This window comes from Macrobrachium nipponense, chromosome 11 (assembly GCF_015104395.2).
Source record: "Macrobrachium nipponense isolate FS-2020 chromosome 11, ASM1510439v2, whole genome shotgun sequence".
Lineage (NCBI taxonomy): Eukaryota > Metazoa > Arthropoda > Malacostraca > Decapoda > Palaemonidae > Macrobrachium > Macrobrachium nipponense.
The window spans coordinates 26,899,217-26,926,775 of record NC_061087.1 but is presented as its reverse complement, the minus strand read 5'-3'; the positions used below and the strand labels follow the sequence as shown (position 1 = coordinate 26,926,775).

At 36.1% G+C, this 27,559-nt stretch overlaps 1 protein-coding gene across 1 annotated transcript in view; it reads right to left on the bottom strand.

Moving 5' to 3' along the window:
* Positions 1–7,627: 7,627 nt before the first annotated feature.
* LOC135199202 (dentin sialophosphoprotein-like) overlaps positions 7,628–27,559 on the bottom strand; it is a 39,878-nt gene continuing 19,946 nt past the window's right edge. The window contains exons 5-9 of the mRNA XM_064227103.1: positions 24,473–24,644; positions 23,733–23,833; positions 22,882–23,017; positions 21,380–21,500; positions 7,628–19,519 (exon numbers count right to left, since the gene is read on the bottom strand). Coding sequence (XP_064083173.1) covers positions 16,674–19,519; positions 21,380–21,500; positions 22,882–23,017; positions 23,733–23,833; positions 24,473–24,644 — 3,376 coding nt within the window. The 3' untranslated portion in view covers positions 7,628–16,673. The remainder of the gene's footprint in view (positions 19,520–21,379; positions 21,501–22,881; positions 23,018–23,732; positions 23,834–24,472; positions 24,645–27,559) is intronic.

Genomic DNA, 27,559 nt, shown 5'->3' with positions numbered 1-27,559 from the left:
TATGAGTGTAGGGAATGTGCCGTATGAGAGTGTAAAAGCTAGGATTGTAGAACAGGCAAAGAGGATAAAGAGTAGCGTTAGATATAGGAGAAAGCAAGATTTTGAAGAGGCAAGAATGAATGTTGGTGAGTCGTCAATGTATGTCTGTAGGTTAGAAACATTAGCCAGGAAAAAGTTTGGAGACGAAGGGATAAATGAGTGTAAGGAGTTAGTGCGAAGTTGTTGGCGACTCTACCAGAGAGTGTATTCGAGTTTATAAATCTGAAATGTAAGGAGAAAATGCGATGGACGAATGAAAGGTTAACATGGAACGACATCTTAGAAATAGTAGAGGATTACGAGTTAGATAGGTATATGAAAGAGAGTAGAAGTGTTAGTGTTAGGACTGAAGTAGCTGAGGTTATACCAGAATTTAAAAGCTATAGGGAGGTAGTTTTGGAAGGGCCGAGGCGAATGGCAGAGCGAGTGGTAGATAAGAGCGTTAGGGCAAGTAACGTGAGTGTAGTTAGCCCAAAAAGAGATAGGAATGCAAGTGTTGGAAGAGTAGGGTCAGTTAGTTGTGAGCGAGAGCAGCAGCAGTGTTATAGATGTGGTAAGCCAGGACACAGGAAGAATGAATGTCGATGGGCGTTAGGAGCGTGCTTCGGGTGTGGGCAAAGAGGGCATTTGGTGAGTGAGAGTAAGAAAGATAGGGATATTAAATGTTATAGGTGTGAACAGGCAGGGCACATTGCAAGTGGATGTCGGGGTACCAGTATGAACATAGTTTGCGGCAACTGTGGGACGAATGGCCATTATGCTAGGATGTGTAAAGAACAGCGTGCGAAGTGTGTTGAATGTGGAACGGAAGGTCACGTGGCGAGTGTGTGTAGGCGGAAGAGGATGAGTCAGGCTGGGAATTCGGAAAACTAGGTGAAAAGGGGATTCAGTTGGGTGGGTCCTCTAGTATGCGACAGTATGTTCGGGAGAATGTGATGAGTGAGTGGTTGAGGGTGAATAAATGTGAGCCGAGCATCAGTGAGCAAATGGGTCTGGAAGATCGGCAGTTGGTGTTGGTTGAGTATGGAAGGAAGAGGAAGAAGGTAAGGAAAGGGAATGAAAGGGAGAAATGTGAACTGCATGATAGGGGGGTTAGTGTAAGGTAAAAATGGTGGATAAGGCATGTAATACAGATGACTTTGAGGGGAGGAATGATACATATAGCGTATGTGGGTTTGAATTGTCAGGGTTTAGTGAAGTTTCATCGGGAAGGGAATCAGGTGGTAAGGATGTAGTTGGCAGTATGAATGAGTCTCTTCGGGAGTTTGGCAGGAGTGTAGATGAGGTAAGTGATTTGGTGGCAGAGTTACGAGAGATGTTCGGACAAGAGTTAGAAGGGGTAGATGAGATAGTGAATGGGATTTGGGGGGATGGCAGTGAGGGAGATGGTAATGGTAGTCTAACTGGATGTGATCTGGGAGAAGTTGATGGCGGTGTAACTGAGAGTGTGTATGAGGGCCCTCAAACAAGATCCAGGGAACCTGTGTCTGAGCATCCGTGGGTGTTGCGGAAGGCTATTTAGTGTGGGTGTTGTGAGTGAAAGGAGATGTTGTCAAATGTAACAGGGGAGGAAATATGGAGGAGTTATGGAGTTCCATTTGACAACGTCTAGAGATGACGAGAGAGAGGGGTGTAATTGCTGTATGGATAGTTAATGACTGAATTGGTTGTTGGTAGGTTCTGGGCTGTCTGCTGGTGCTGTTGATTGTTAGAGTTCTGTGTTTTAGTGAGTTTTTGAGTCATTCTTTGGTGAGAGCTGGTGATAGTCGGTGGTATCGGCAGCAATCTAGTGAAGGCGGTGAAATTAGTTTGAGTTGTGTGTTGTTGTTTTGTTGTTGGTTATTATTAAGTTTGATGTTAATTGATTTGGAGCTGTGTTGGATTTGTTGTGCTTGTGAGGTTTTGTTGAGTTATTGTGAGTTGTTATGGTTGAGGGTTGTTGTTGGGAGCTGTTGTGATCCTTGGTGTTGTTAGTGGGTGTGTGTGTTGCCTTTTTGTGTTGTTGTTTTTGTGTTGGTGGTTGTGTTCCATGGTTGTTGTGGTCCTTGGTTGTTGGTTGTTGTTGGGTTGTAGTCCTTGGTTGTTGTATTATTGGGTTGTGGTTCTTGGTTGTTGTTGTTGTTGGTATTTCTGTGACCTTAACCAGCGGACAGCACAGGATAGCCCTGGAATATCTGGAGTTGGTAAGTACATGTGTTTTGTTTTTTCATTTTGTTTTTGTATAGGTGAAGGTCAATTGTCCTGCTGTGTTTGTTGTGTTAAGAAGAAAGTGTGACTGAGGGTGGGGGGTTTGGCAGCTGGATCGATTAGGTTAATGTGGGGAGGGTTTTGCACTTGTTTTTTTCTAGCTTGTGATCCCGCCACAAAAACAATCTGCACCTTGGAAAGTCATTATTGTCTGAAATTCCAGACAGCACAAAGAAATCTGACTGTACTGGATTCAAACAAGCAAAGACAGAAATTAAAGCTACTAAAAATTAAGAGTTTATAACAGGGCTGCCATTAAAACAACAATTGTGACACTGGAGGAAATCAGAACTTCCTTTGGCTAATGTTAATGAAATGAGAGTTTTGGCCTTGATATTAAATTTATAATTTTACTGTTAAAGATTTCTTAAATTTTCTTAATTGAGACAATACCTTCAGAGATTACTTTTCTTGGATGGGACATCATGTGGTATGTAAGTTTTGAAGGAAATCCAAGATCATATTTATCATTACGTTATTTACATATTATGAGAAATATGCCTTTTGATTACCTTCAAGACTTACAAACAATGAAGTCTTGAAAGAAATTCGGTATCCTATTTCTTGCAACACTATATAGAAATATGCTTCAAATTTACAAATAATGAAAATGGGTAATTCCAAAGTCAGAAAAAACACAGAAATCATATTTCTACCCACTTGATCCTTCTTTATCAATGTTATCTGGCATTTACATACCTTAAACTCCCAATTTCACAGAATTTAATACATCAGCAAACTTCTGTAGATGGGAAAATATTGAATCATTCCTTCTGTAATCAATTTCCAAGCCATCCAGAACATGACTCCAAAGATGCTGATAGCAACTGCAAAAGCAAAATTGAGTATTGATGAGGATGTTTTCCAGTCAGATACAATAAAGCCCTCTCCACCTTGATAGCACATGAAAAGGAGCCCCACCATTCCAAGTTAGGTCACCTTATACTTCACACACACATTTGCTGTAAAAAGGATAATAACAGAAGCAGACAAGTACATCAATGTGATATTAATCAGAGCAGTTATACACATGAGCATTTTAATAAAGTCAGACAGATATACAAAAATAGAAATATCTTCCTACATTATGCATCAAGACTTGAACACAATGGCATATTTTCCTATATTTACAGAGACCTCAGGCTTACATGTATTTCCAATGTATTGCTAGGTAAGACCTTAACTAGCATCTTATAATGAGACAGACAAGACAGTAGTAGCTGGCTACACAGTACCTACAAATTACCCCTCAATTCTAATACCAGCGAAAAGCACACTGCCTAAAAAGCCTGATGCAAGCCTCTAATTAAAACTTTGAGAAAATATGCCACTTATATACAATACTGTACATACAGTGTTAACACTTCATAACAGAAAAAACCGTAATATATGGAATATGGTACAAATTTGTTTATATAAATAATTTCTGGTTTTTATTGGGACATCTCTATTGTAGATAATCTTTAAATTATATTCTTCATAAAAACAAACTTGGAAGAACCTGGTGGCTGTGAGGGTGGGTGAAGTTTGCGAGGATTAGCACAAAATACTAAACGTCTAAGATAGCGTAAACCAGGAATATTCCTATTTACTGTACTTGGTAATGTAAAACATGCACTAATCTATAACTAAGATTCAGAAATACTAATCTACAGTAAATGTAACACTTCTTATACGAAATTCTAAATACAATTTTTAAAGTCTGCTTCATATATCCTGATATAGAAACCAAATTCTAATTAATTTTTATAACATTCAATTAGATTTTCAAATTTGACAGTTTAGAAAGTTTACAATGATACAGAAAAACCTTACTTAAAATTCACCATTCTACATCCAGGTTACCTTGCAACCAGTACAAGACAGATGTGAAATGCCTGATGTCAGTGAAATAACCATTACACCAAATTTTTCGGGATTACATGAAACCTCGTGCATCTTACAGCAATGAAAATGCCATGGATGAATGAACTTACATTTACAAAGATTTTATTCTTAATCCTTAACATTCTATTCTTAGGTATTCCTCAAACTTTACAAAGTGGCAAGAATGTCAAGACTACTAGGCAGTACACACAGTAGCACAAGAGAGAGAAGGAAACTTATAAACATACTGTCTACCTCATACACACCCTTTTATTTTGTCTTTATAAACTGATTTCATCGTAGAGTAAAAACACATACATATTGCAAATTACTATCATAGGTCATTTGGACATAACCACTACTTATATTAGCCGAGTGTGGGATTAACTGCTTTGATGGTTTACCTATCCAACAGCATTATTGTAAAGTATGCAAGTCTTGGGTATAGTAGTATAAACTTTGAGACTGGTATTCTTAATAGTTTTAGTGGCAGTGATTAAAAAAGTGGATCTATCCTCCAGATGCTGCAGGTTTGACTCTCACCTACTGCAAAATATGTTAGTTGTTATACAAAGAAACCTAGGTTTAATGAGTATGATTAAGTACCTGAAACCACTAGTGTAGACTATTTTACTTTTGGACCACACAACTAAGTTATTTACTACTTTTCATTATTAAAAGTCAAGTATATGTATGCTTGTAGTATGTTATGAAGTTAAGACCACTGTTCTCACCGGTTCAAATCACACAACGGTTACAATAGTGAGCATGAAGGCTGTGGATTTCACTCAACGTGAGGTAGATCAGAATCTTGGATGCTGGTTTGCACTGCATCAGAGGCTTGGTCCTATAAAAATCACTACATACAAATAGTAATACCTCACTTCAGTGTATGCTTACTGGGTTTAGGGTGTCTGATATTGAAATTTGTTTGCCATCGAGTTTCATCCAAAGTTTAATGGTCACTAAAGAGCAGCAGTGTTAAAGGGAAAATCAGTGCCCAATGGCAAAACACAAACTTATGACCAATGCCCAAGCTCTATCTCTCCACTTAAGTGAGATCTGCAGGAGTAAAACAATGGCTGTTGATTCCTTAGAAGGTTGATCTATGCAGGTACCAAATCACCCCCCATCTCTATAGTTTACAGGAGCAGTAAAGGTCATCATGTGCCACTTAAAAGTATCATGGCCTTAGTGAAGCTTAACATATTCAGACGCCCAAGTTCTGCGAATCGCTGACATTCTAACTGAGCTACCACAACCCCAGTGTGACAGCACAAGCATACTCTTGCACAGTATGATAACCCACAGCACTTCAAAATATTACGTTCTCTCTCCCATTGAACGTAACAATTCTACCATTAATTTTCATATGCTAGTTACTCCAGGATCTGTTAGATAAGTAATATTGCGTGCATATTCTATTTACAAGGTTTACATCTTAAAACCAGTGGTTGGGTCGTCTATCATAATCACTGACAAGACAAGAATGTCTTCTACATCTATCTAGCCTTCAAAGGAAGCTCACAGTAGAACAACATAACCTTTGATCTTACTAGAACTGGCCACATGAGCACAAGGCAATAATGCTACAAGTTAACTCAATTAAAACAAATTTTAAAAATCACCTTAAACTGAAGAACAGTAAAACAACTCCTCAATACTGATGATATGTTATCATTTTATTGTACGAGAAACTCCTATTGACCAAATGAAATAGCATCCTGTTATGCAATACATAGTTCATACTGGAGGAAACCACTCCAAAAACCTTAAGACATAGTGTTCCTTTTTGTAACCCACCTGATCTCCTTACTTGCAAGTAGATAAAAATGACATAAGTCATTGAAAATAAGAATCCAAATAAACTTCCTTCCTTCTTAAATATTGACCAACCTGCCTCTTAAACCGAGAACATTATATAATTCAGAAACAAAAGCAAATAAGTTCAGCATTCTAGAACTGAATGGCATAACAGACTAGTGAAAGTGGTGGGCTCTTGAAATCAAAACTTCTCCAAAGTATTCGTTGGAATGTTACGCCTCACATCTACAACAAAGCTATGAAGTATGGCCAGTTTTCAAGTTTTATGAAAAGGGTTACAAACAGTACCCCAATTTAATACTCAAGTTGTCACTATCAAGAGCTTTGGTGACCATAATAACAGTAGAAAATGCATAAGTTGACTACAGATCAGTTTTTTCAGACCATCTTTTTCACAATCTCAAATTTTGTCAGGGTGACCATTTAGACTGACTGACTGGATTCATTTGTTGAGCATCATAGGAAGATCTAACGAAAAGTTCTATCCTATTTCATAAATTACAGCTTTCAAACAGCTAAGTACTAATTAAATTGTTTATTATTACCAGTTTACCCTGACCAATGGACTGACATCTTAACTCTTGGGTTGCCCAAATCTGATCAAATTTCTCTTAGAGTATGCAACTGTGTCCAAAACTTATACAAATATATCCTTTTACACAAATGTGTGTAAAAGGATATATAAAAGATTGATGTTATGTGATGAGTATTCAAAAGAAAAATGTTATAAAGTATGTTATGAAGTCATACGAAGTACAGACAGTCCTTGCTTACTGATGGCGTCGGTTAACTGAGTTCCGGATTTACGGTGCTTTGCTAACAACATTGTTAACCAAATTTTCAGCACCAGTAAGAGGTTTATCGGTGTCGGTAAGCAGTTTGTCTGCACTGATAACCGGTTAAGGGCACTGTTAAGTGGTTGATCAGTGTCTACGGTGTTGTAAACGCCATTTATTACCATAATTATTGTGATGTTCCGGCTAATGACGATTTTTGGTTATCAGCGCTTGGCAGAGAAAGGAACTCTCACTGGGACTGCCTGTATAATGAATTACTGTCTTAAATTATACTTGGGTCAGTTGTTTCAGTGTTTCTATTCACTGAACTATAAAATACACGCTTGAAAAATATACTGTTCGGTGAATACTGTATATGCATATACACATGCATTATCTAATAATAGGAGCCCATAAAAACACCAAAATATAGAAAGTAAGTATACTACAGTATATTTTAAGAGACTGCTGTTTCTCTCTTCAGGTAAGTAATGAATGAGAAAAGTTACAGAGATGGAATTATTCATACCAAGAGATACATCCACAAGTAGCCGTTTTATGTCATCCTCACTGATAATTCCTCTTTAATCTTCTTAAGGGTTGGTTGAAAGAAGATTTTATCTAAGCTATCTGAATCCCAGGCGCCCTTTCAGATGTTCAATACCTGTCTTTGTTTAATCAAGGCTGACTCTATCATCTGGCTTTTGTACCGATATTTGCTGCTATAATTTTATGTGACAAATTCCAGTTTGTTCTGTGGTTATGGTTATTTATATGGTTAAAAATAGCTGAGCTCTGCTGTCCAAACCTAACCGTTTTAGGTATGGACAACAGAGCTCAGCTATTTTTAACCATATAAATAACCATAACCACAGAATAGACTGGAATATGTCACATATAATTTATAGCAGCAAATGCCGGTGCAAAAGCCAGATGATAGTCAGCCTTGACTAACAAAGACAAGTAATGAACATCTCAAAGGTGCTTGAGATTCAGATAGCTTAGATAAAATTTTCCTTCAACCAACGCTTGAGAAGATTAAAGAGGAATTATCAATGGGGGCATCTTGAAATGGCTACATGTGGACGGACCTCTTGGTATACATACCGCCTTTTCTGTAACTTTTCTCATTCATTGCCCACCTGAAGAGAGGGAAAGCAGTCTCTAAAATATAGTACTTGCTTTCTATATTTTGGCATTTTTATGGGCTCCTTTTAGTAGATGGAATTCTGTTGCAACAGAACATTTTTACCACTCATATTCATATTAACGTATGATATTAAGAGTACCAAGAATAAACATTCAACTTAGTGATACAGCGAGTGTCTTCATTAACTACAAACAATCGTTACTTCATTTTCAGATCTTTGTGAACATTTAGAAATCTGTCAGAACCATGTTAATTTGAATAAGGATACTTCCTGAAAACCTCTTCACCCACAGCAGCAAAGATTGAAAATTTGCTATTTTAGCAACTACAATAATTATAAGAAACCATCATAACAATCTAGAATAATTTTGTAACAATGAAAAAACTGTTTTATAGCATCCTTTACTACCGCAGCTGGCTACTCTAAAATTAAATTATTAATTTCTGGAAAGTACATGGCTCTTAATTCACTGCTAGAACGTTAATATTAAAGTGAATCGGTATAATTCTTCAATTTGTAAATGTAATTTGTTACATCATGAAAACTATTATACGATACTCCTTGTAAGTCAAAATGACATAGAAAAGAAGAGGCTACTATCTTATTAGCACTTGATATGACACAATCCTCACCCCTGAAAGTCTTCCAGCCATCTAGAACTAAGATCCTCAATTAACTGATCTGCTTTTTTTTTTTTACTTAACTATACATAATTCATTAGAGACTAATAATTCTTGTATTCACTCAATGAAAGAGGTCATGTCTGATAATGGACTTTATTCATGTGGCCATAAAAACAAGCAAAAAGTCCTATGAATCCCACTCATTTATTCTCTTGACTGGGAGATTTGGAAAGATAGAAGAACCATGCTTAAAAAAAACTAGGAAAAGCTTACTGCATAAATTTGTTCCTTCAGTAGTTTCAATAATACAATATTAAGATTTAGGAATGGAATTTCCTCATGCGAAATAAGGAACAAAACAATACATTTAAGAGTACTGTAGTGTTACAACGAAAAAAACTTTGGAATAATTGCAGCGAACATGTTCCCATACATAGAAACAGGCTAAGCAATAACTATACAGTATGTAATGAAAAAAATAATCTTATGAACTGAACGTGGAAATACATACAAAATTTATGTTGATACAAACAAATTACCTTAGGTAGCCTTAATCTTTGGTTCAAAGCATTGACCACATACATTTAATAAAGAAGACTTCCCTAGATGATGACATGTGTCCCCTTTGGTACAACTAAGAACTTTGTGACAACTTTGTAAACGCCAATCTACACGAGTCTTTACTTCAAGAAAGACACTATGGTAACTCTTCAGCTAAACCTCTTCTCACCATTACATCCATATCTAGTTCTCCAATCTATTACTACATACAAATACATAAAAAAACTAGTTAACCCTTTTCTTCACCATATTCTCCATCCCATGTAAACAATTTTTTTGGGGGAGGGTTTATATATTCCCAGCAAGTCCTCTTAGAATATATTTCCACATGGTAATCTTATTTCCATACTCTCCAACAAACCATTCAAATCAAATACACAATCTCTAATTGACTCTTATTATTTAAATCATCCAGCACAAATGGAGTGAGCCATGTATTTCCAAACTTTCTCACATACACAGTAAATGTTCAGTTTCTCATTCATATCTAAACCAAGAACACCCGTTGAAGTTTGTTCTCCACCTACACTTAATCCTACCATGAAATCTTTGGTAATTTCACCCAACTCCAAACACTTCTTGTCACAAAAAACTCTACCTTTTGTCATGTCCCACAACTCTGTCATCTAGATAAATTCACTCTGGGTTCCCAAAGAGAGATGTTTTCAACTGGATATTAGCAATTCTGATTACAAGAAAGATTTCTTTACAGAATTTATGTCCACTATTTTTCATTCTCTGTTAACTGAAATTTGGGCACTTACAGATGGGAAGAGGCTATACGCCACTGATGAGCACAATACTTATCATGGTCCCGCTTAGCCTCCTATGAAACTAATCTTAGATATAAACAGGTAGGATGTTCAGGAATAAATATGACTCAGGAATACAAACTGTGCTTTGAAAAACTTATACTGGGGCAAGCCTAAGCTTCATATTTACCTGAAGCAGATATAGTGATGGTAGCATGTTAGGGACACAGGATTTTTTACCTTATTGAAGCGGGTTTTATCCTCACCTAGTGATTACCATTATATTCCTCCATTAAGGTATGTGGTATACGATCAACACTAGAAGTGTAAAGGTATCTAAGGCAATGGTTTGTTTGGTACCAATAAAATGTAAATTACCATTTTCAGGATGTGCAGCAGGTGAATAAAATATGCTTATTTTTGGTAACTTCAGAGAAAGACAGAAAATGCTAGACAGTAAGAGTGATATGAAAATTAACAATGACGTTATCTCCTGACTGTTTGGTAAAGGCAGACATAATCAGTGAAATACATCAACATCTTTTTTTCCTAGAGAAGTGGTAACTTATCTGACATTAACCATAGCCCTGTAAAAAAAATCTCTAATCAAGAACATGCTAGATACCATTTTTACCATTACTGTACTTTTGCCAAAAGTTAAGATCACCTTCTCTAAACTACTGACATCTAAAACATTTCTATTGAAAAAACTAGATTTAATAACAACATTAAACCAATTTTCTCTTAAAACTATTTTCCCAAACAAATTTATATAGCTATTAATTGCTGTGCAAATGGTTCCTCTTGTTCCATATTAAAACATGAAAACTGGACAACTTTGAGCTGCAAATATTAAGATCTGCAGTACAAACCAGTACATTTCAAATATAAACACTTAACACTCCAGTACAGTACTGTTTGCTCTTAAAATAAGGTATATCACATACACTTGCTAATATACACAAAAGTACAAAATAAATTAAGATTAAATACAGCTATTAACTATTTAGTAATAAATGACATTATACAACAAAGTCCTGCTTTTTATTGTATGGTTCATCATTGCATATCAGGTACATTTGTGAAAAATACAGCTATGCTACACAAAACAAAGCAATAAAACAAATGAACACAAATAAAACCCAGAAAACCACAGGGAACAAGTGAATCAAAAACGGCCAATACAACTGCACATGTACACTAAAAACTGAGGTTCCTAGCAGGGTCACTTAGCTGCACTGCTTTCTGCCTTTTACTTCATCTGTTCTACTGATCTCCTCCCACCTGGTTGGCTAGTTTCCCCTAATTCTCACCTTATTACAAAAAATTCTTTAGGGTAAAAGCCTTATGACTGACACAGTGGTACTGGTAAACTTTACAATTGTTATTCCAACACACAAGAGAAATCAAACCTGGCTGTTTGTCTGAAGTAAGCATTAAAGTGTAAGTAAAAGGGTTTATGATCAGAATTTACACATCTGTTATGTACAAACCTTTAGTATGCCTTCAATCTCATTCCCAGTGATATCAAGCTGTGACAGTTAATGAAGAGACAACTTTTAGGCCTATGAAAACAAAGTCCATGATAAAATATCACCATGTTAGGCAAACTACTGTAATCTGAAGTTAGATCTGACAAAGCTCATTAAAAATCCAAACATCATGCACATGAACTGTAGTCAAAATGATTTCAACAAGATATCAACACAATTCAGTAGATATGTATAAAAAGTGATTGGATTTACACATTACAATGTTCAAAAATGCAGCCAACACAGTCTCAAAAATGTATGTATTCTAAAAAGAAATTTAGAATTCTTCCTATCAAAGTGCTTCTTATAATCTTAATTACAATATGAAAGATGGAATGCAGTGAAAGAGTAAAACCTATGCAACCAGTAACAAAGACATTCCAATAACGAGAGTGATGGAGCAAGTGTTTCCTACTCTGTGGCTAACAAGTTGTCTCATGCACTAGTAAAATAAAATTATGACATTCATTATTCACAATGTTGACAGGAATTAAAAGTACATACCTGAGGTAAGCTGTGGCATTAAATATTCAAGAGTTGTTGATTGAAATTCAGTGAGTGATGGTCATTCCTCAAATGTGTGACCTGCTATGAGAAACGGTGTACTGACGCTTATGATAAGGCAGAAAATGGTGTCAACTTTGTAATACAGTATATATCAGTCTGTCAAGAGCACTAAACATACAAGGTGTCATACAGTCATTGTAAAAATTATGGTAATAAGTCCTATATACCGTATCCGCATTTTCTTGACAAACAGTAATGGAAGAAACACTTGAAACAATTGACATGTGAAATAAAAAGGATAACACACAACTACATTATTATCAAAATAAAGTTGTGCTGCTCAAAGCAATAGAACCCAAAAGACATAGCTACATACAAAAACATATCTTTCCTTATTCTTTCTAAATCATACATAAATCTGAAAGTCCCTGTTAACGCATTTCCTTAATACATGGTGATATGTCATCCAACAATGTATATCCTTTTGATCTACAGAAATTCCAATTCTTTTTTCTGTACTGCTAAGCTTTTTTGACTAGCCCCTGACATGCTGTTTACTGTATTTTAAAACCTTTACCATTCTCAATTTGAATACAACCAAGAAAGTGATTAATAATATTTTTCATTCTAAACTCAATAATAAACAAACGATTAATCATCTTGTTCTGTTATGACTTAAAATATACCAATTACCAAACAATGATGTCAATCAGCATATTACATTTTAACATCTTAGCAGTTCCCTCAAGTACTTCTCCCTACGGCTGAGAAACATGAAAATAATTTTGGATATGAATTTTAATGTCTTGGAAATAATTTCATGTGTAAAGTACAATTTCCAGTCAACAAAATGGTCAGATCAAATATGACTACAATGGTCCCCCTGTATTCGCTGGGGATATGTACCAGATGCCCCCTCGTGAATACTAGTTAGAATCCGCAAATAGTTGGAACCCCTATAAAAATGCTGAAAATGGCCTATTTTGGTAGGTTAAACTCAGAAAAAACGAAAAAAAATTTTATACCTGGTTCTTTAAATTGTTTTACCACAAAAAGTTTATTTTATGATGAAATTGATAAAAAAAACCAGGAATTTCTGGATATTTCTCATGGAAAAATACTGCGAATAGGCAATTTTCTGCAAATAATGGGTAGATATAGTCCAGAGAGAAATCCGCGAATCCGTGAGTCCATGAATCTGGAGAATGTGAACACGGGGGGGGGGCCAACTGTATTAGTACCTCATTCATGAAAGCTAGTCTAGTCAGCAACAAATTTTTCTACAAATCAGCACTGAGGAATGTACAGCATTTGTATTTACTGCTAACATTTGAAGTGATTAGCAAAATAACTAATTCACTTGTCATGAAAAACTGACAGCAAGCTGAAAAAATACAAATGCTTTCACATCCCTGCATAAAGATTTCTTCATTTACTTACTTTTCCTGCAGTTTCTAATGTATTCTATAATGTACCTATTCAGTTTAAGCTATGTTGACAGAAATTTTCTGAATGAGTATTGCAATTATTGTAACACTAAAAAAAAAAACAGAAATTTTATCTTTACAACTACGAAACAGACAAACCTTTGTCAGAACCTTTTGTATTCTTTACTGTATGAAAACTTTCCTTGAACCATTTCCTAAGACCTCTCAATATACTATAGCTAATCTGGAAAAATCATCATCATTCTAAAGTTGCTTTGCATTCTAATAGCAAGATTTCCCTCCAAATTAAGACCTAATTTACCACTAAACCATCAGCATTTTCAGTCAACTACATAAAATCTTTCCTACTATGAATCCTCTCTTCAACAGCCCTGTGGGAGTTAAGCAATTTAGATTAATCATCTCATTAAAGTATCCTTTATAACTATCAAAGGCTATGAATTCTCAAACTCAGTCTTGGAAACACAATAAAGGTTATGAAGATAACTTAACCCGATAAGCTTTAGGATGCATGGCTCAAAGATAACTATGACTATACACCGGTGATATATTTGTAGACTTGTAGATTCAAATAAAAATGAGATTGCATTTATCTCTGGTAATTCTGCCTAGTCTGGAGAATGAGACTAATGATTAGTTAAGTCATTTTTTAAACATTTTGTATATCAGTGAAAGTTGATAAAGTATGAGAGCGAAAGTGCTAATACTGGTATGTGTAGTTATCATAATTTCCTGGAATGGAATCCTTAATACCAAACATAAAAACTATCACAAAAAATACAGTCAAAGACTGACAGAACAAAACTGCTTTGAAAACAGTACTGTAAACATGATAAAGATTCTGATATTAAAGAGTAAAATAATAGTAATGCTTGCTTCATAAAGAAAAAAACAAACATACAGTACAGGGTGATCATAATTAGTATGTAATGATGACGAAAATTGAATATCATAAAAAAAAAAAAGTAGGCAGTTTCCATTTACTCATACACAAACATTGCTTAAAATAAGCTGTGGTCTCTAACAACAGAAAGTTTTCATTAAACTGTTCACCATATGATAAGTGGTACATGATTCAGCATTGGAAATACGCAAGAATTACTATGTATGTATCGTAACTCATATTTCTTTCAGTGGCATCTAAATCTATTAACATGTCTACAAAATTAAATAGAACACTGGCATCTCCAGAAATAAAGATTAGTATGCTAATAAATGTGGAAAGAATTATGCAACCCACCCGCAATTACTTCTTGATCATTCTATGAATTCTGTCGTATGTCCTATTCTCTTGAGGGCTTCCATTCAACAACTGTGATCATAAAAAGAAATATACATTGCTGTTGAAACATCATACCACTAATTCAATTCTCATTAAAAAATAATTCAAATACAGAATTACAATATTCCTTTTGTCCACCAAACAATGAGTTTTCTAAATCTATAAAAACTAAATTATACTAAAATACTTCACTTAAGCAACTGGTGCCTTTTCCATAACAATGAGATATCCATTCGACTAAGTACAGTACTGTATAGCTTCATAATTCTGGATTCTTTATTAAATAAAACAATATTTCCTCACAACAAATATGTAGCTTGTAAATAGCTAAAGTTATTAATGAGGAATGATAAACAGCAATCACTATTTAAACTGGCTTCAATCAGGAGGCAAGAGCAACCCATTCTGCAACAAAGATGCTGCAGCATTTCTCTCATCAGTGCTTGGCAATGAGGTAAGAATTCCTGAGTACCTCTGCAGCAGGACACAACACAACACTTAATACATATAGGCAGTGATTGTGAGGAATTCGGTAAACTATCACCTAGTGTTAGACTACATTATACAATTACGTACTCAAGTTTCTTATTCCTTGAGTTATACAAACGTTCTGCACCACATAAGTTTGGTTTAAATAATTCTACATGAACCTATGATTTAAATAAATGAACACTCCCTTGCTATCCGTTCCAGAAGTGTACTACCCATTTATTAATAGAGTACTATTACCATCATCACTTCTGAAACATCCCTTCACTAATAACATGTGGTACCCTACACACATTAAGTTCACAATCATTTTTATGATTCAAACAGTAGCAGGGAGGTTTCAACACATGTCCAAACAGTAGACATCTGAGCAATTAAACTGCAAAGTACAGCACTGAATACTATATGCAAATCACAGTTTTCACTTAAATATTCAATTTACATCATTCAAATCAAGAATCTTCAAAATTATGAATCCACAAGAGAGAGAGAGAGAGAGAGAGAGAGAGAGAGAGAGAGAGAGAGAGAGAGAGAGAGAGAGAGAGAGAGAGAGAGAAAGCACATTTTGATTAACATAAATCATGAACAGTTTTAAAATCATGAATTTGTAAATACGTACTCTCCTGCAATTGACAAATACAAAATTATACGCAAACAACTTTCAACACAAAAAGATGGTAAGAATCATTAGTGGTTATTTCTGAATACCAAAAATATATGCATACATGAAAATAAACAATACTTGAGAATACCTTACCTTTAAAACTTGTAGGCCAGTATCCAATATAAAAACATGTTTTATGAGACTTTCAAACCAAATACAGGATTTCTGCATTAAATAAAGAATTTAGGAGAGAAATTCCTAAAAATCAATTAAAACTCATGTAAAGGAAATTAGACAAAAGCATTCAATTGGTATAAGAAATTTACATTAGTTGTGAGGAATGAAAGACATCCAATCTCTACCAATAACAAAAAAAATGAGCATAAAATGAAATTACAGTAAATTCACAACTAAAACATTATTGTTACATCATAAAAAAAATTCTAGGTAAATCACAGAACCTAATGGAAGTTACTAAACTGACCTTTAAGACTGACTGTTTACAATAATATACTTCTGCTGTACTTGCAAAAAGAGCATATCCCATAAAAAACAAGTTGATATACCACACTCTGAGTATTTTATTCCTTATTTTAGTGCTTCGTTATTGTCAATGCCTTTCTGTGCATATCTTTACAGAAAATCATTATATTATGTCAAGAAAACAAAAAATAAAGTGCAATAATTTCTTTCATGAGAAAAGTTAGGAAAATTATATGGTATTGAAGGAATATACAAAATCTTTGGCTTCATTATTTTCCTTATCAAAGTCAGTTCAGTTTTGTGCCTATTCTATGGACTTTCACTTTCTATTCCTTGAAAAAAAATTGTGCTTATCTAGCAAAAAAAGAAAAAAAAAGGATGCTTTCTAATATGCTATTGTCAATGATTTCTTTCTACACTTTAATTCATATTCACAAGGATCTCACTAAAAAGTAGGGAATCTTCAACAGCAATTTTGACTTTTCATCATCATATCCTTGTTTTCTTTTTCATGCCTTTTCTAAGCCCCTTCCCATACCAACCAGGTGCAAACTTTTTCTCTTCCTTTTCATCCTTCTCTTTCACTTCCTCTACATCACTCATTTTCTGTTCTTCCTCTTTCGGTTCATTGTCCTGCTCCTCCTCTTCATCCTCCTCCCCATCTTCATCCTGTTCTTGCATCAGCTCAAATTTGGATTTTCTCTTTGCTTTACTCCTTTCAAAAGTAAAGCTCTCCAGTTCTTTCTCGAACACAGGCTCGTATTTCCGATAGTTGTAAAGCCGTCTTCGTCTAAACAACTCCCTTGCTTTCTCAACATCTTCACATTTCTCCCTAGGTGGTCTTTCTCTAGCAACTTGACACAGATCAGGATTAGTACCACTACAGTGACACCTAAACACTTCTGGCTCAACAACCACTTTTGAGTCACTTGAAGCTCGCGTTCTACTTCTTGTAACACGAGCCACAGGGGGGCTATCAGCTCCATCGCTACCTTCCGATCCTCTCATATTTTCTGAGTTGCTATTTGATGAATTATCGCTCAAAGTGATACATTTCTTGTCAGGAGTATTATTGCTATTTTCTGTATTACTGTTAAATCCCCAAAACCATATGTACTTAACATCCTCATTGTCACAGCCTTTTAGCTTTCTCTTGGTTGAACCTTTCTGACGAGCAACACTATCATTCATTGCCTCCGCGCATATGTCCTTCAAGATAAAGGAACTAGACTTTTCAGAACTAGAATTTAAGTCACTTCTGGAGACACTGAAATCAAGTCCATTTTCTTTCTTCTGTCTCACAACTTTTCCATTTTTCACTTTATAATGACTTGCTAAAGAGTTTGAATTCTTCCCTGCCCTTGTGTTACAAAAACTCTGATACCAAAGGTCTTTCAATTCCTCTTTTTCAGAAAGTTCATTCTGTTGGAAAAATTCGGATCTAGGAAATTTCACTTTTGTTAGAGGAACACTCGACTTTCCAGATGGATCAGAATCTTTATCCTCAGCGCTCTCTGCACACGCTGTTTGAATGATGCCATCAACTATGTGTGTTCGTACCAAGAGGCTATTATCCATGTCCTGAAAACCATTTCTACCTAAGGATTTGTTCTCGAGAACCTGCAAGCTTTCTTGTTTAGTTAAATTAGTACACACATCTTTCAATCTTTCACTCATAAAAGAATTGTAGAAATCAACTAACTTAGTACCACCACTACAAGTATCTACAGAAACACCACCATACAGTGAGTCTCCCTTGATACTGGCAAGATTATCACTCTGTACAGGATTAGACAATGATCTATGGCAACTGGGAAGACTAGAAATTTTCTCTTTGTCAACAGCACACATCTCATGGGTAATAGTACTTCTAACATCACTTAAATCATTACAGTTCAGTCTATCCAAATTGTTTGGGTTTGCATCAAAACTCTTACAATTTACTGGGAGAGAAAGATCAAGAGGCTGTTGGCCTTCTGACAGTGTCTCAACACTTGATCTTCGCTCAGCATCAATACGTGATTGTCCTACATAATTCGTTTTGTTTTTGGAACCACCTAAAGATCTAATACAAAGGCCAGTTCCATAAAATTCATTCTGCTGAAGGAGAGCACGGCCTTGCTGAGCCATCTGAATGTTAGTCGAGGCATAAGCTAATTTGAAGTAGTTTGTAGTACTGGAATCACTAGATACATTTGTGTTTACATTTTCAACTCCCTCGTAGTCATCATCAGATTTTTCACTAACTTCGGAATCTGAGGAGCTATCACTGGTTTTAATAGGGTCTAGTCTCGGACTTACTATATTTCCACTTGCTTCATCACTCAGCCAGACATCATCTCCTTCAGAAGTTTGAGGCTCTTCATCACTTTCTGAGAATTCACTTTTTGCATCATCTTCTACAGAATCTACATAGGACTCTCCTAAACCCATACTTGAGTCAGCCGTGGCTTCCTCAAGTGGTTGGCTTTTCCCTTCATCACCTTCCAATGAATCTTCAAAAGATTCTATTGCAGCCCCTCGATCTGAGGCTTCACTTTTCACGTCGTCATCTTCAAGAGATTCCTCTAAAGACATTGCATTGACTTCATTCTCTGAAGCTTCACTCTTGACTTCCTCTGCTAACATGCTCTCTCTGAAGGTTGTGGAATAGGGTTCGTTCAAATCAATACTTTTACTCATCAGTGCTTTGTACAGCTGCCCAAACCCGCAAGTCCAAGCATCGCCATTGTTACCATGATTTTCAGATTCAACTTCATTAAACTGCTGTTCAGTTTTGATAGGTTCTTCATTTTTCATATTTAAAGTACTACAATCTGTGGCATCTTCTCTCTTACATAAATTATAGTTTGTCAAATCCAAAGCAGTGCAAATCCCATTAACATGACCAACATCATCTTTTGACTCACTTTTAACACAGTCCAACTCATTCTTTATTTCAGTTTTCACCTCAGTTTTTATATCTTCAGGAGATTCTGATTCACTTTTTATCAAAAGATCCTTGTTCTCTGAAAACTTTTCCTCATCATCCTCAACTTTTCTCCTTTTATTTTCCTCCACAATATTACCATCACTGTCTTTCCATCTAACATCACCTTCAGATGCCTGAGAAGTGGCTGTTGTGCATTCCTTGGATTTATCATCAGTGACATTTTCAACATCTGGTTCCTCATCATCTTCTGATGGAGGGACCAGTTGAGGACGAGTTGATATATTAACCTCAGCTTCGTGAAGTGGGGTTGCCAAGTAGAAGATAGGGTCGTTTGCACGACAGTAATAGGGTAGTTCATACCCCATTGCCTTCATAACTAGGGCCATGACCACATCACACTTCCCTAGAAATAGTATAAAATTCATAGTATCTATCTCCTCATTAATACACATTAACTTAGTTCTTATCTATAACAAAAATAATGTCATGATAGCAACCATTGATATTCTTGATAAAGGAATTAGGACAATTATTGACTTTAAAAAATAATGATGCAACATTAATACATAATGCAAACATCATGAGGTAAAAAACAGTACTTTTACTCATAATCAATAAAGATAAACGTGTCTTTCAGGTAACTTGGCTGATTCAAAGTATGAGAACCTAAAAGCTAAATATAATTGAAAACTACATGATTCTAAATTTTTGTTTCATATATACAAACTTCTTATTACTGGACTCAATGTCCTGTAAGAGAGATTAAGCTCTGATGAACTGGAAAAAGTATGAAGTACCAGAAAAGAAAATATAAATACACTGTAAATAGGAATGGTAGTGGTTTCATTAAAGGGGTTCCCACCAAAGGGTCCTCACTGACAAATGGATACTAACTTCAAGGTTATGATTATCATTATTATTATAAATTCTTTTTCATACTGTGTATATAATTCTCTTGAAAATGGCAATTAACGTAAAAAAAAATGGTCAGCTGAAAACCTCTCATTACCTCTTTATACGAATACCCTTCTCATATCATACACGGGGATAGAATTGAAAATATCTGCTAAGTGAGACAAAGGAAGCGGAGCATGGTCTCACTGACTGGGTAATTACCACTTTGTTAGTTTTGTCCTACATTCAAGCCAGCTACAATTATCCGTTAATCAAGATATATTTTTAATTAATGTGGACATTCCTTTGCATTACAATTGTTAGATAAAATCCATTCCTGTAAGCTACAATGGATTGTGAAACTTGAACCCTATCAGATAATTCCTGCTCAGGTCCACACAGTTGTTTAAGCCTGTGCCAGACTGGTACTATTAAGGTTAACTCATTCATCTAAGTGACGAAACCTGTTGAACAGTGTTCTAAGAAGCAAGAAAAGTAGAAAATGCCAAGCCATATGATTCTGAACAACCCATGAAACAGTAAATTCTTTAGGACAGATAGTAGTTTCTGTTCATGTACTTGGTTTTACAAAAACTATGCTAATAAGGGATAGAAGTCACTTGGTCATCAATAAACATTTCCACCAAAAATAAAATAGTATGTACTACTTACTTACTTAGTGTGTACTGCAATAACTAATTTCAATCAAACTTTAAGGGAAAACAAACACCTTGTTGTAATTTTACAATACAATTAGGTAAATCATTCTTACAAAATGGTGACACTGAGGAACATCTATATGACTGTAAATGTGGGAGTCCTCTGAGCAATGCCTCCTATCTTAATAGTTCTTTCTGCATAGGTCAGCATTTTAGTCAACAAAATACATTCTTTCCTAGTACTTCCAGATACAGCCATACCTTTCCTAACCCTCAATATCTTACTGGTCAGCTACTAAGCTTACTATTAGTATATTGATCATAACCAAGGAGACTGTTTAATTAATCCTGCTGACTGGAATGATGGTAAAAATGCACAGAAAAGAAGTTCTGAGTCCTTACAGGATACACCAAAATACCAGCCAGTGATGTATAAATGTTTCATGATTTGAAAGAAAAATCAGCCATTTCTTTTCCTAGTCCTTGGAAATTTAAGTCTCATTACTATTACAAAGAGTAAAAGGCAGTTGTGAGTTTATATGTTGAAGATAAAATTAAGTTTAAATGCAAAAAAAAAAAAAAAAATACTGATGATCAAGACTGCGATAATCAAAAGATCTGCAAGCATAGAAGGATGTACGTAATGACAGATTACCCAAAGTATGATTACTCTGTATTCAAGGCAAATAATTAAACTTCAAAAAACTTACCATTTATCTTAAGGGTTGCATCCTTGTCCTTCGGAGTCCACTGTAAGTTTACGATATACAAACTTGGCCTCTTCTTTGGAGGACGGTCCATTTGCCAAAGCCACGGATACTTCTTTAACACCTGCGTAATGATGCCACATTATTTATTTTCTTGTGTAAAGTACTGTACAGAACTACATATCTGAAACTTGTATGAATAATATTCTAGACACTTGAAACTTATTAAATAATTACCATCATAATCTATGTCCAGTTTTATTTAAGAACATCTCACTCATTAAAATTTTTTTGTTTGTATCTAGAAAAATGACAAAAAGCCATTAATTAAACCATATTAAATTTTTGTCATACAGATTTCAAAGCTACAAACTTTTCATACATTTACTACATTTTGCATTCTTCATTCAATTATAAAAAAATTAAGTTAATAAAAATATCAATAGTAATCTTCTTTCCCACCGTTATCCCTACATTAATGGGTTGGTTGCCTGATGCACCTTCTCTTCTGCTTTCTATAAAAGACATCATCCTCCACCAAACCTCTTCTCTCCATATCTTCTTTCATTTTTTCTCGCCATCTAATTCTCTGTCTCCCTGTTAATCTTCTTCCTCTAACAGGTTCCTTCCAAGCCCTCTTCACTTCCTCCTCGTCATCCATCCTCAACATACCCATAGCACCTTAATTGTGACTCTCTCATCACCTCTAAAATCTTAAATAAGCCTGCTCTTATTATTTCATCATTTTCCAATCTCTGAATCAGCGATATTCCCATAATCCACCTCAACATTATCATCTCTGTTCTCTAGATAGTAATCTTCTTCTTTCCCACCGTTACCCCTATATTATGGGGTCAGTTTGCTGATGCGGCCTCCTCCACTGCCTTCCATCAAAGGCATCATCAGGCATGGTTTATTGTTTGGCAAAGGGGATTTTCACGACCACATGCCCTTGCAGTCATCAACCTTAGTTATTGGCAGTGGGCCTAGCCTTTTACTAAAAAGTACAACGGCAAGGCAGCAGTTTCCAGTTATTTTACTAAAAGGTATGACTGCAAGGCAGCAGCTGTCCTTTTAGTCTCTATATAGTAATATTTACCTCCAATTCCAATTGCAATCATAATAAAAGCAAACTCATTTATACTGCAAAGCAAACATCTTAACCCTTTGAGATTCCGATGACGTCATCCTACACTCTACCCTGTATGATTCCAATATCACCAACAAACAATTTCTGGCAAACTTCAATACATCATTTTAATATATGCTTTTGTTGTTCCCCATTTTTTTTTACATTCTACAACAAATTACATGTATTCACCTTCAAAATGAGACCAAAACTAGCCTACCATAAAAACATTCAGATCAAGCAATGACAGAAAAACACAGCTACGTCCATAATGAGTCGGAGGGAGCTTTGCCACAGGTGAATTCTGGGACATCCACATAAATCTCCAAAGGGTTAACATGGTAGCCTTTAAAAGATAAAAAATTAGTATCCTTACCTTTAAGCTAGACCCTAAGCACAAGATTGTATCACAAGCATTAGCAGCTTGACATGCTCCTTGCCAGTTCAGAGGCCATCTCAACTTTCCACGCTCACCAAAATGTACAATGGTATCTATTAAGGGTTCACCACATCTGGATTGAAGGAGATAATACTCACTTTAGTTTATGAACAGCAGATTTAAGGACAACATAGATTTTAACTGCATTTCATATGCTAGCAGCCTTACCACCTCACCAAAAAAATTAGCTTACCTGCATTTGAATAGATTGTACCTACCTTAAAATTTTTTTTTTAGAAAACAGTATGTTACATGAAGAGCTTCATTCAACACCTTAGCCAACTGCAATACTGATCACTCAAAGGGTATGACTGGGCTAACCTGATGAGTTTAAATTACATTTGAACTCTTTACAGATGGCAATTCAATTCTATCTACAGCATTTGATCAAACATTACTTAAAAAACACCAGAGGTGGGTCTTCTCTATAATGGTCCTATTTTGTCATATTTTGTCATATGCAGCAGGTAAGGGGAAATTTTTGTTAAGACACAGAATTACTGATATAAAATGTATCAAAAACCTAAAAGTCTCCTTACTGAATACTTTGTAGAGCCTTTATTATTAAGTAGTTCATATCAAATTTCTTTATTGAGTGAAATGAAGTGTATGTACTAGTTAAAACTCCAATGTATCTGGATAACAGTTTGAGGAACAACTTTTATAGCATACTTTCCATATGCATTATCTTTGGTAACTTACAAAAGACAATTGACATCTATTCACTTTACAAAGTTTTCCGTTCAACTAAAATGAAGAAAACTCTACTATAGCATGTCACTCATTACCTATAGCAGCGCCGCCCGGTTGTGTGTTTAAAAGTTGACGTTCTCTCTGTAACATCAAAGGTCCTTACATATTCTCTCGCTGGCACACAGTTTTTACAAACCTGTAAACACATGGATAGGTTTTATCACCATATATTCCTATTACCTATAGTCCTCTATATAAATTAAGCTTGAAGTAGAATACATTAATAATGATTTCTCTGAAGCTGCATCTGCTTCTTAAACCACATTTTTCCTTTGTCATATTCTACTTCCAATATATAATGAACCTACCATGTTTTGAAATAATTAATAGCCAAAAAAGCCCATTACTTATAATTAGCAGATTTCATAGTCAACACAATCTAAAACACTCCAGCCTCTGTTCGTAAGACAGCAAGAAAGATAATAGCAGTGCCACAACTCCTGCACGCAAGGAATCAAAATTACATACATTCTACAATGGAAAACTCAGGGAAATTTATTTTTGTTTACAAGTAAGCTGGTTAACCCAATGAATGGTATGCAAGAATGTTTTGATTTTGTAAGCAGAATTTCACAAAAAAGATGAGAGAAAAAAACTTCTCCTGTACACTTCTATAAAATCATCAACCAAGTACACTCTGCTAAAATGCATTTAGCTACAATTTTCAACACTGTCATATAGCTCCAAGCCACTTTTTTTTTATGAAAAAGATAGTTATAAACTTTTAATATTGTTAAAATTCACTCTTCTAAAAATTGGAAATTTCCAGTCTTACCTCTATGTACATATTTCCATGCACCTCTGACATAGCACTTTTAGGTAAACCAGACCGTAAGTGCAAACCATCACAGTTCTGAGAGACTACATGTTTCACTATGCCTTGATGGTATAACGCTGACAAGGCCATGTGCGTGAGAGTTGGTTCAGCTGCAGACAAGTCATGATGCCTGAAAGTAACCAATGCTCCATAAAATCTTTGACAGAGGAAAAAATTCTACAATCATCTATCATAAGAAATTATGTATATCACATTTCGGTACATTTATCTCAAGCATTTCTTCGCATGATTATATTCTTTATTGATTATATTGTTTAAAAAATTATTAACACGTCACGACAATCTACATTACATATTAACAAGTGGACAGTCCTTTACAACTAACAAACAATAATAGATTTATGTTATTGCTTCTCTTAAAGCACAACAATCATTTTACTTATCACTTATGATGTTGCAAAAGCAGTTATGATTCATTACTCATACACAGGCAAAAAGTAGAAAAGAGATGGGACATAATATCTAAATAGAATTACTCCCATGCAGTAACATGTGTATCTTGTAACTGTACCAGCAGGTCCATGGGTTATTAACAAATGAACAAACCATTAACAAATGAACAAACCATGAAATTTAGGCCTTCAGGTCAAGCACTGGAACACTTTCAGTCATTCAGCACATACGATAGTGAAAACAGGGAGTTAGATTAGATGCACACAAAGACAAAGATATCTACAAAACAATTAAAATGTAGGAAAATGTGAAACTGAGAGAAACCCCCATAGCTGCACAGAGGATTAGTAGTTAAAAAGGATGGACAGGAGGCTGGGAGAAACAAAGTGGGAAGGAAGATAAAGTAAAAGGGGGTACATTTATGGGCTGAAGGGCATAAAGAAATTGCCCTTTCATAATGCCTGCAGTTCACCATGTAAGTCCACTGACAGCACACCCTAGCCATTCATTACATATGAAAACCAAAGACTACAAAGTACAGTCATGTGCACAATTGTTTTTTATGAAGATAAAATACAGAATGATTCTCCAATAACTGGTCAGAATATAAATTTTCATAATAAAATTTATTATTTGGATACTTACCTACTGTTAAATTTAGCTATATCACCCCGCCGATTAGGCAAGTCGGCATTCAAACAAAAAATTTGAATGGCTGCCCAGATGACTGTCTAGTTTACCTGTTCTCCACCAGGTGTATTTCGAATGTTTTAGCTCTTGTCAGAATTCTACTTGACAGCCCACTAAGTTGTGGGGAGGCTGGGTGGGTCTACTTTAACAGTAGGTAAGTATCCAAATAATAAATTTTATTATGAAAATTTATATTATTTGAGGTGAATCTTACCTACTGTTAAATCTAGCTGATTTCCACATTAACCCTCTTACGCCGATTGGATGTATTAAACGTCAATTCAAAATGTCTCCCGTATGCCGATTGGACGTACCATACGTCGACTCAAAAAAGTTTTTTTAAAATTCGCGGAAAAATACTTATAGGCCTACCAGCCGAAAACTTTTGAATCACGCGCCTTGGGGGATGCTGGGAGTTCACGGATCAAGGCCTTGTTTTGTTTTGAAGCGTGACCCAAGTGCGCATGCGCGGAATCCTTCCTTCTCGCTCCAGCCAGCATCATCGTAGCATCATCCGTCAGCGATCTTTTGCCGCAATCGTGTTTGACTGAGCTTGTGCGAGACTTTGAACATTTGTGTTGGTACAGAACGTTCATAGAGATGTCTGACCGTCGTATGACATGCGAAAGGCGCGTTTTACCCGTCGGAAGGGATCGTGTTAGAAGAGTTTTGGACTTGGATGCTGGCGAAGGACCCAGCACCCAACCTGACCTCGCTCCTCAACGCCGTACTGTGCGACCACGTGTCGATGAAAGTGCTTCGAATGTGTCTCATTTGCCGTTAGTAACCCCAAGGAAGCATCGTGCCATCCTTAGGGGCATTCGTAGGAATTTATGGGAGGGTGCCTTCAAACCAAGAAAGACATTGACTATTTATTTATCGGAGCTCGATCGAGAGCATTTGGCAAGTCCTCATTTTGATGGCGGTTGGTCATCCAGTGACGAGGACATTACTCCCGATCATAGTGATGACGAGGATTATTTGCCCCCAATGTCCGTTCGAGGGTCACATCCGAAAGTGAACTAGAATTTAGTAGTTATAGTGCTTATGAGGGGGAATTCTGAGGAGGGGGAGGACGATGATTTAGGATCAAGTTTTGTTGGCGATGATGATGGGGATACAGAAAGCGAAGGCTTGAGTGAGGGAGATGGGGCCAGTGAGGGGGGTTCGTGTGGGAAATCGTCGCGCCTGCCGCGCGCGCGCAGGGGCACGTAGAAGGTCGGATAGTTCGTGGGCATAGCCTAGGGTCGTCCGAGAGCGACGATGGGTGGACAGGGGACCCCACACAACCTACCATGAATCCATTTACGGAAAATCTTGGGCTCACCGTACCTGTTCCCCTGACTGCTCTGGGTTTTGTTCAGCTTTTTCCTTACGCGGGAATTGCTGGAGTACCTGGTAGCAGAGACGGCGGACTACGCCAGGTATTGCCGTGATGAACTACGCACGACATTATCATATCATGGCGAGGCTGCAACCTCTCTGACATGGCGCATTTTTGGGGCTCCACGTTTTTTTTTGGATTGATTCCTGCTGGCGACGTCAGGATGTATTGGAGGCGTAATTTTCTTTTATGTACGCCCTATGTGCCCGGCATTATGCCCCGTGATACTTTCCTGGCGTTGGACGATATTTTCAACGCCTTCAAACCGAAGGGCCATACCCCGGAATAATCTCTGATCGCCTCATTTTAGTGCGCCCAGTGTTGGATATATTCGTGAACGCTGTAAAACTCTCGTGATTCCTGGAAAGAACCTTTCTTTAGATGAGGGGATGATGCCTTACAAAGGACGTCTAAGCATCAAAGTGTATAACCCCAAGAAGCCGAAGAAATATGGCGTGAAATTTTTTTTTATTACCGAGGCCAACACTGGCTACGTCGTAGACTTTTCGGTGTATTCCGGGGTCTTCTCCACGATGCGTGAAACTGTTTTCGGGCTT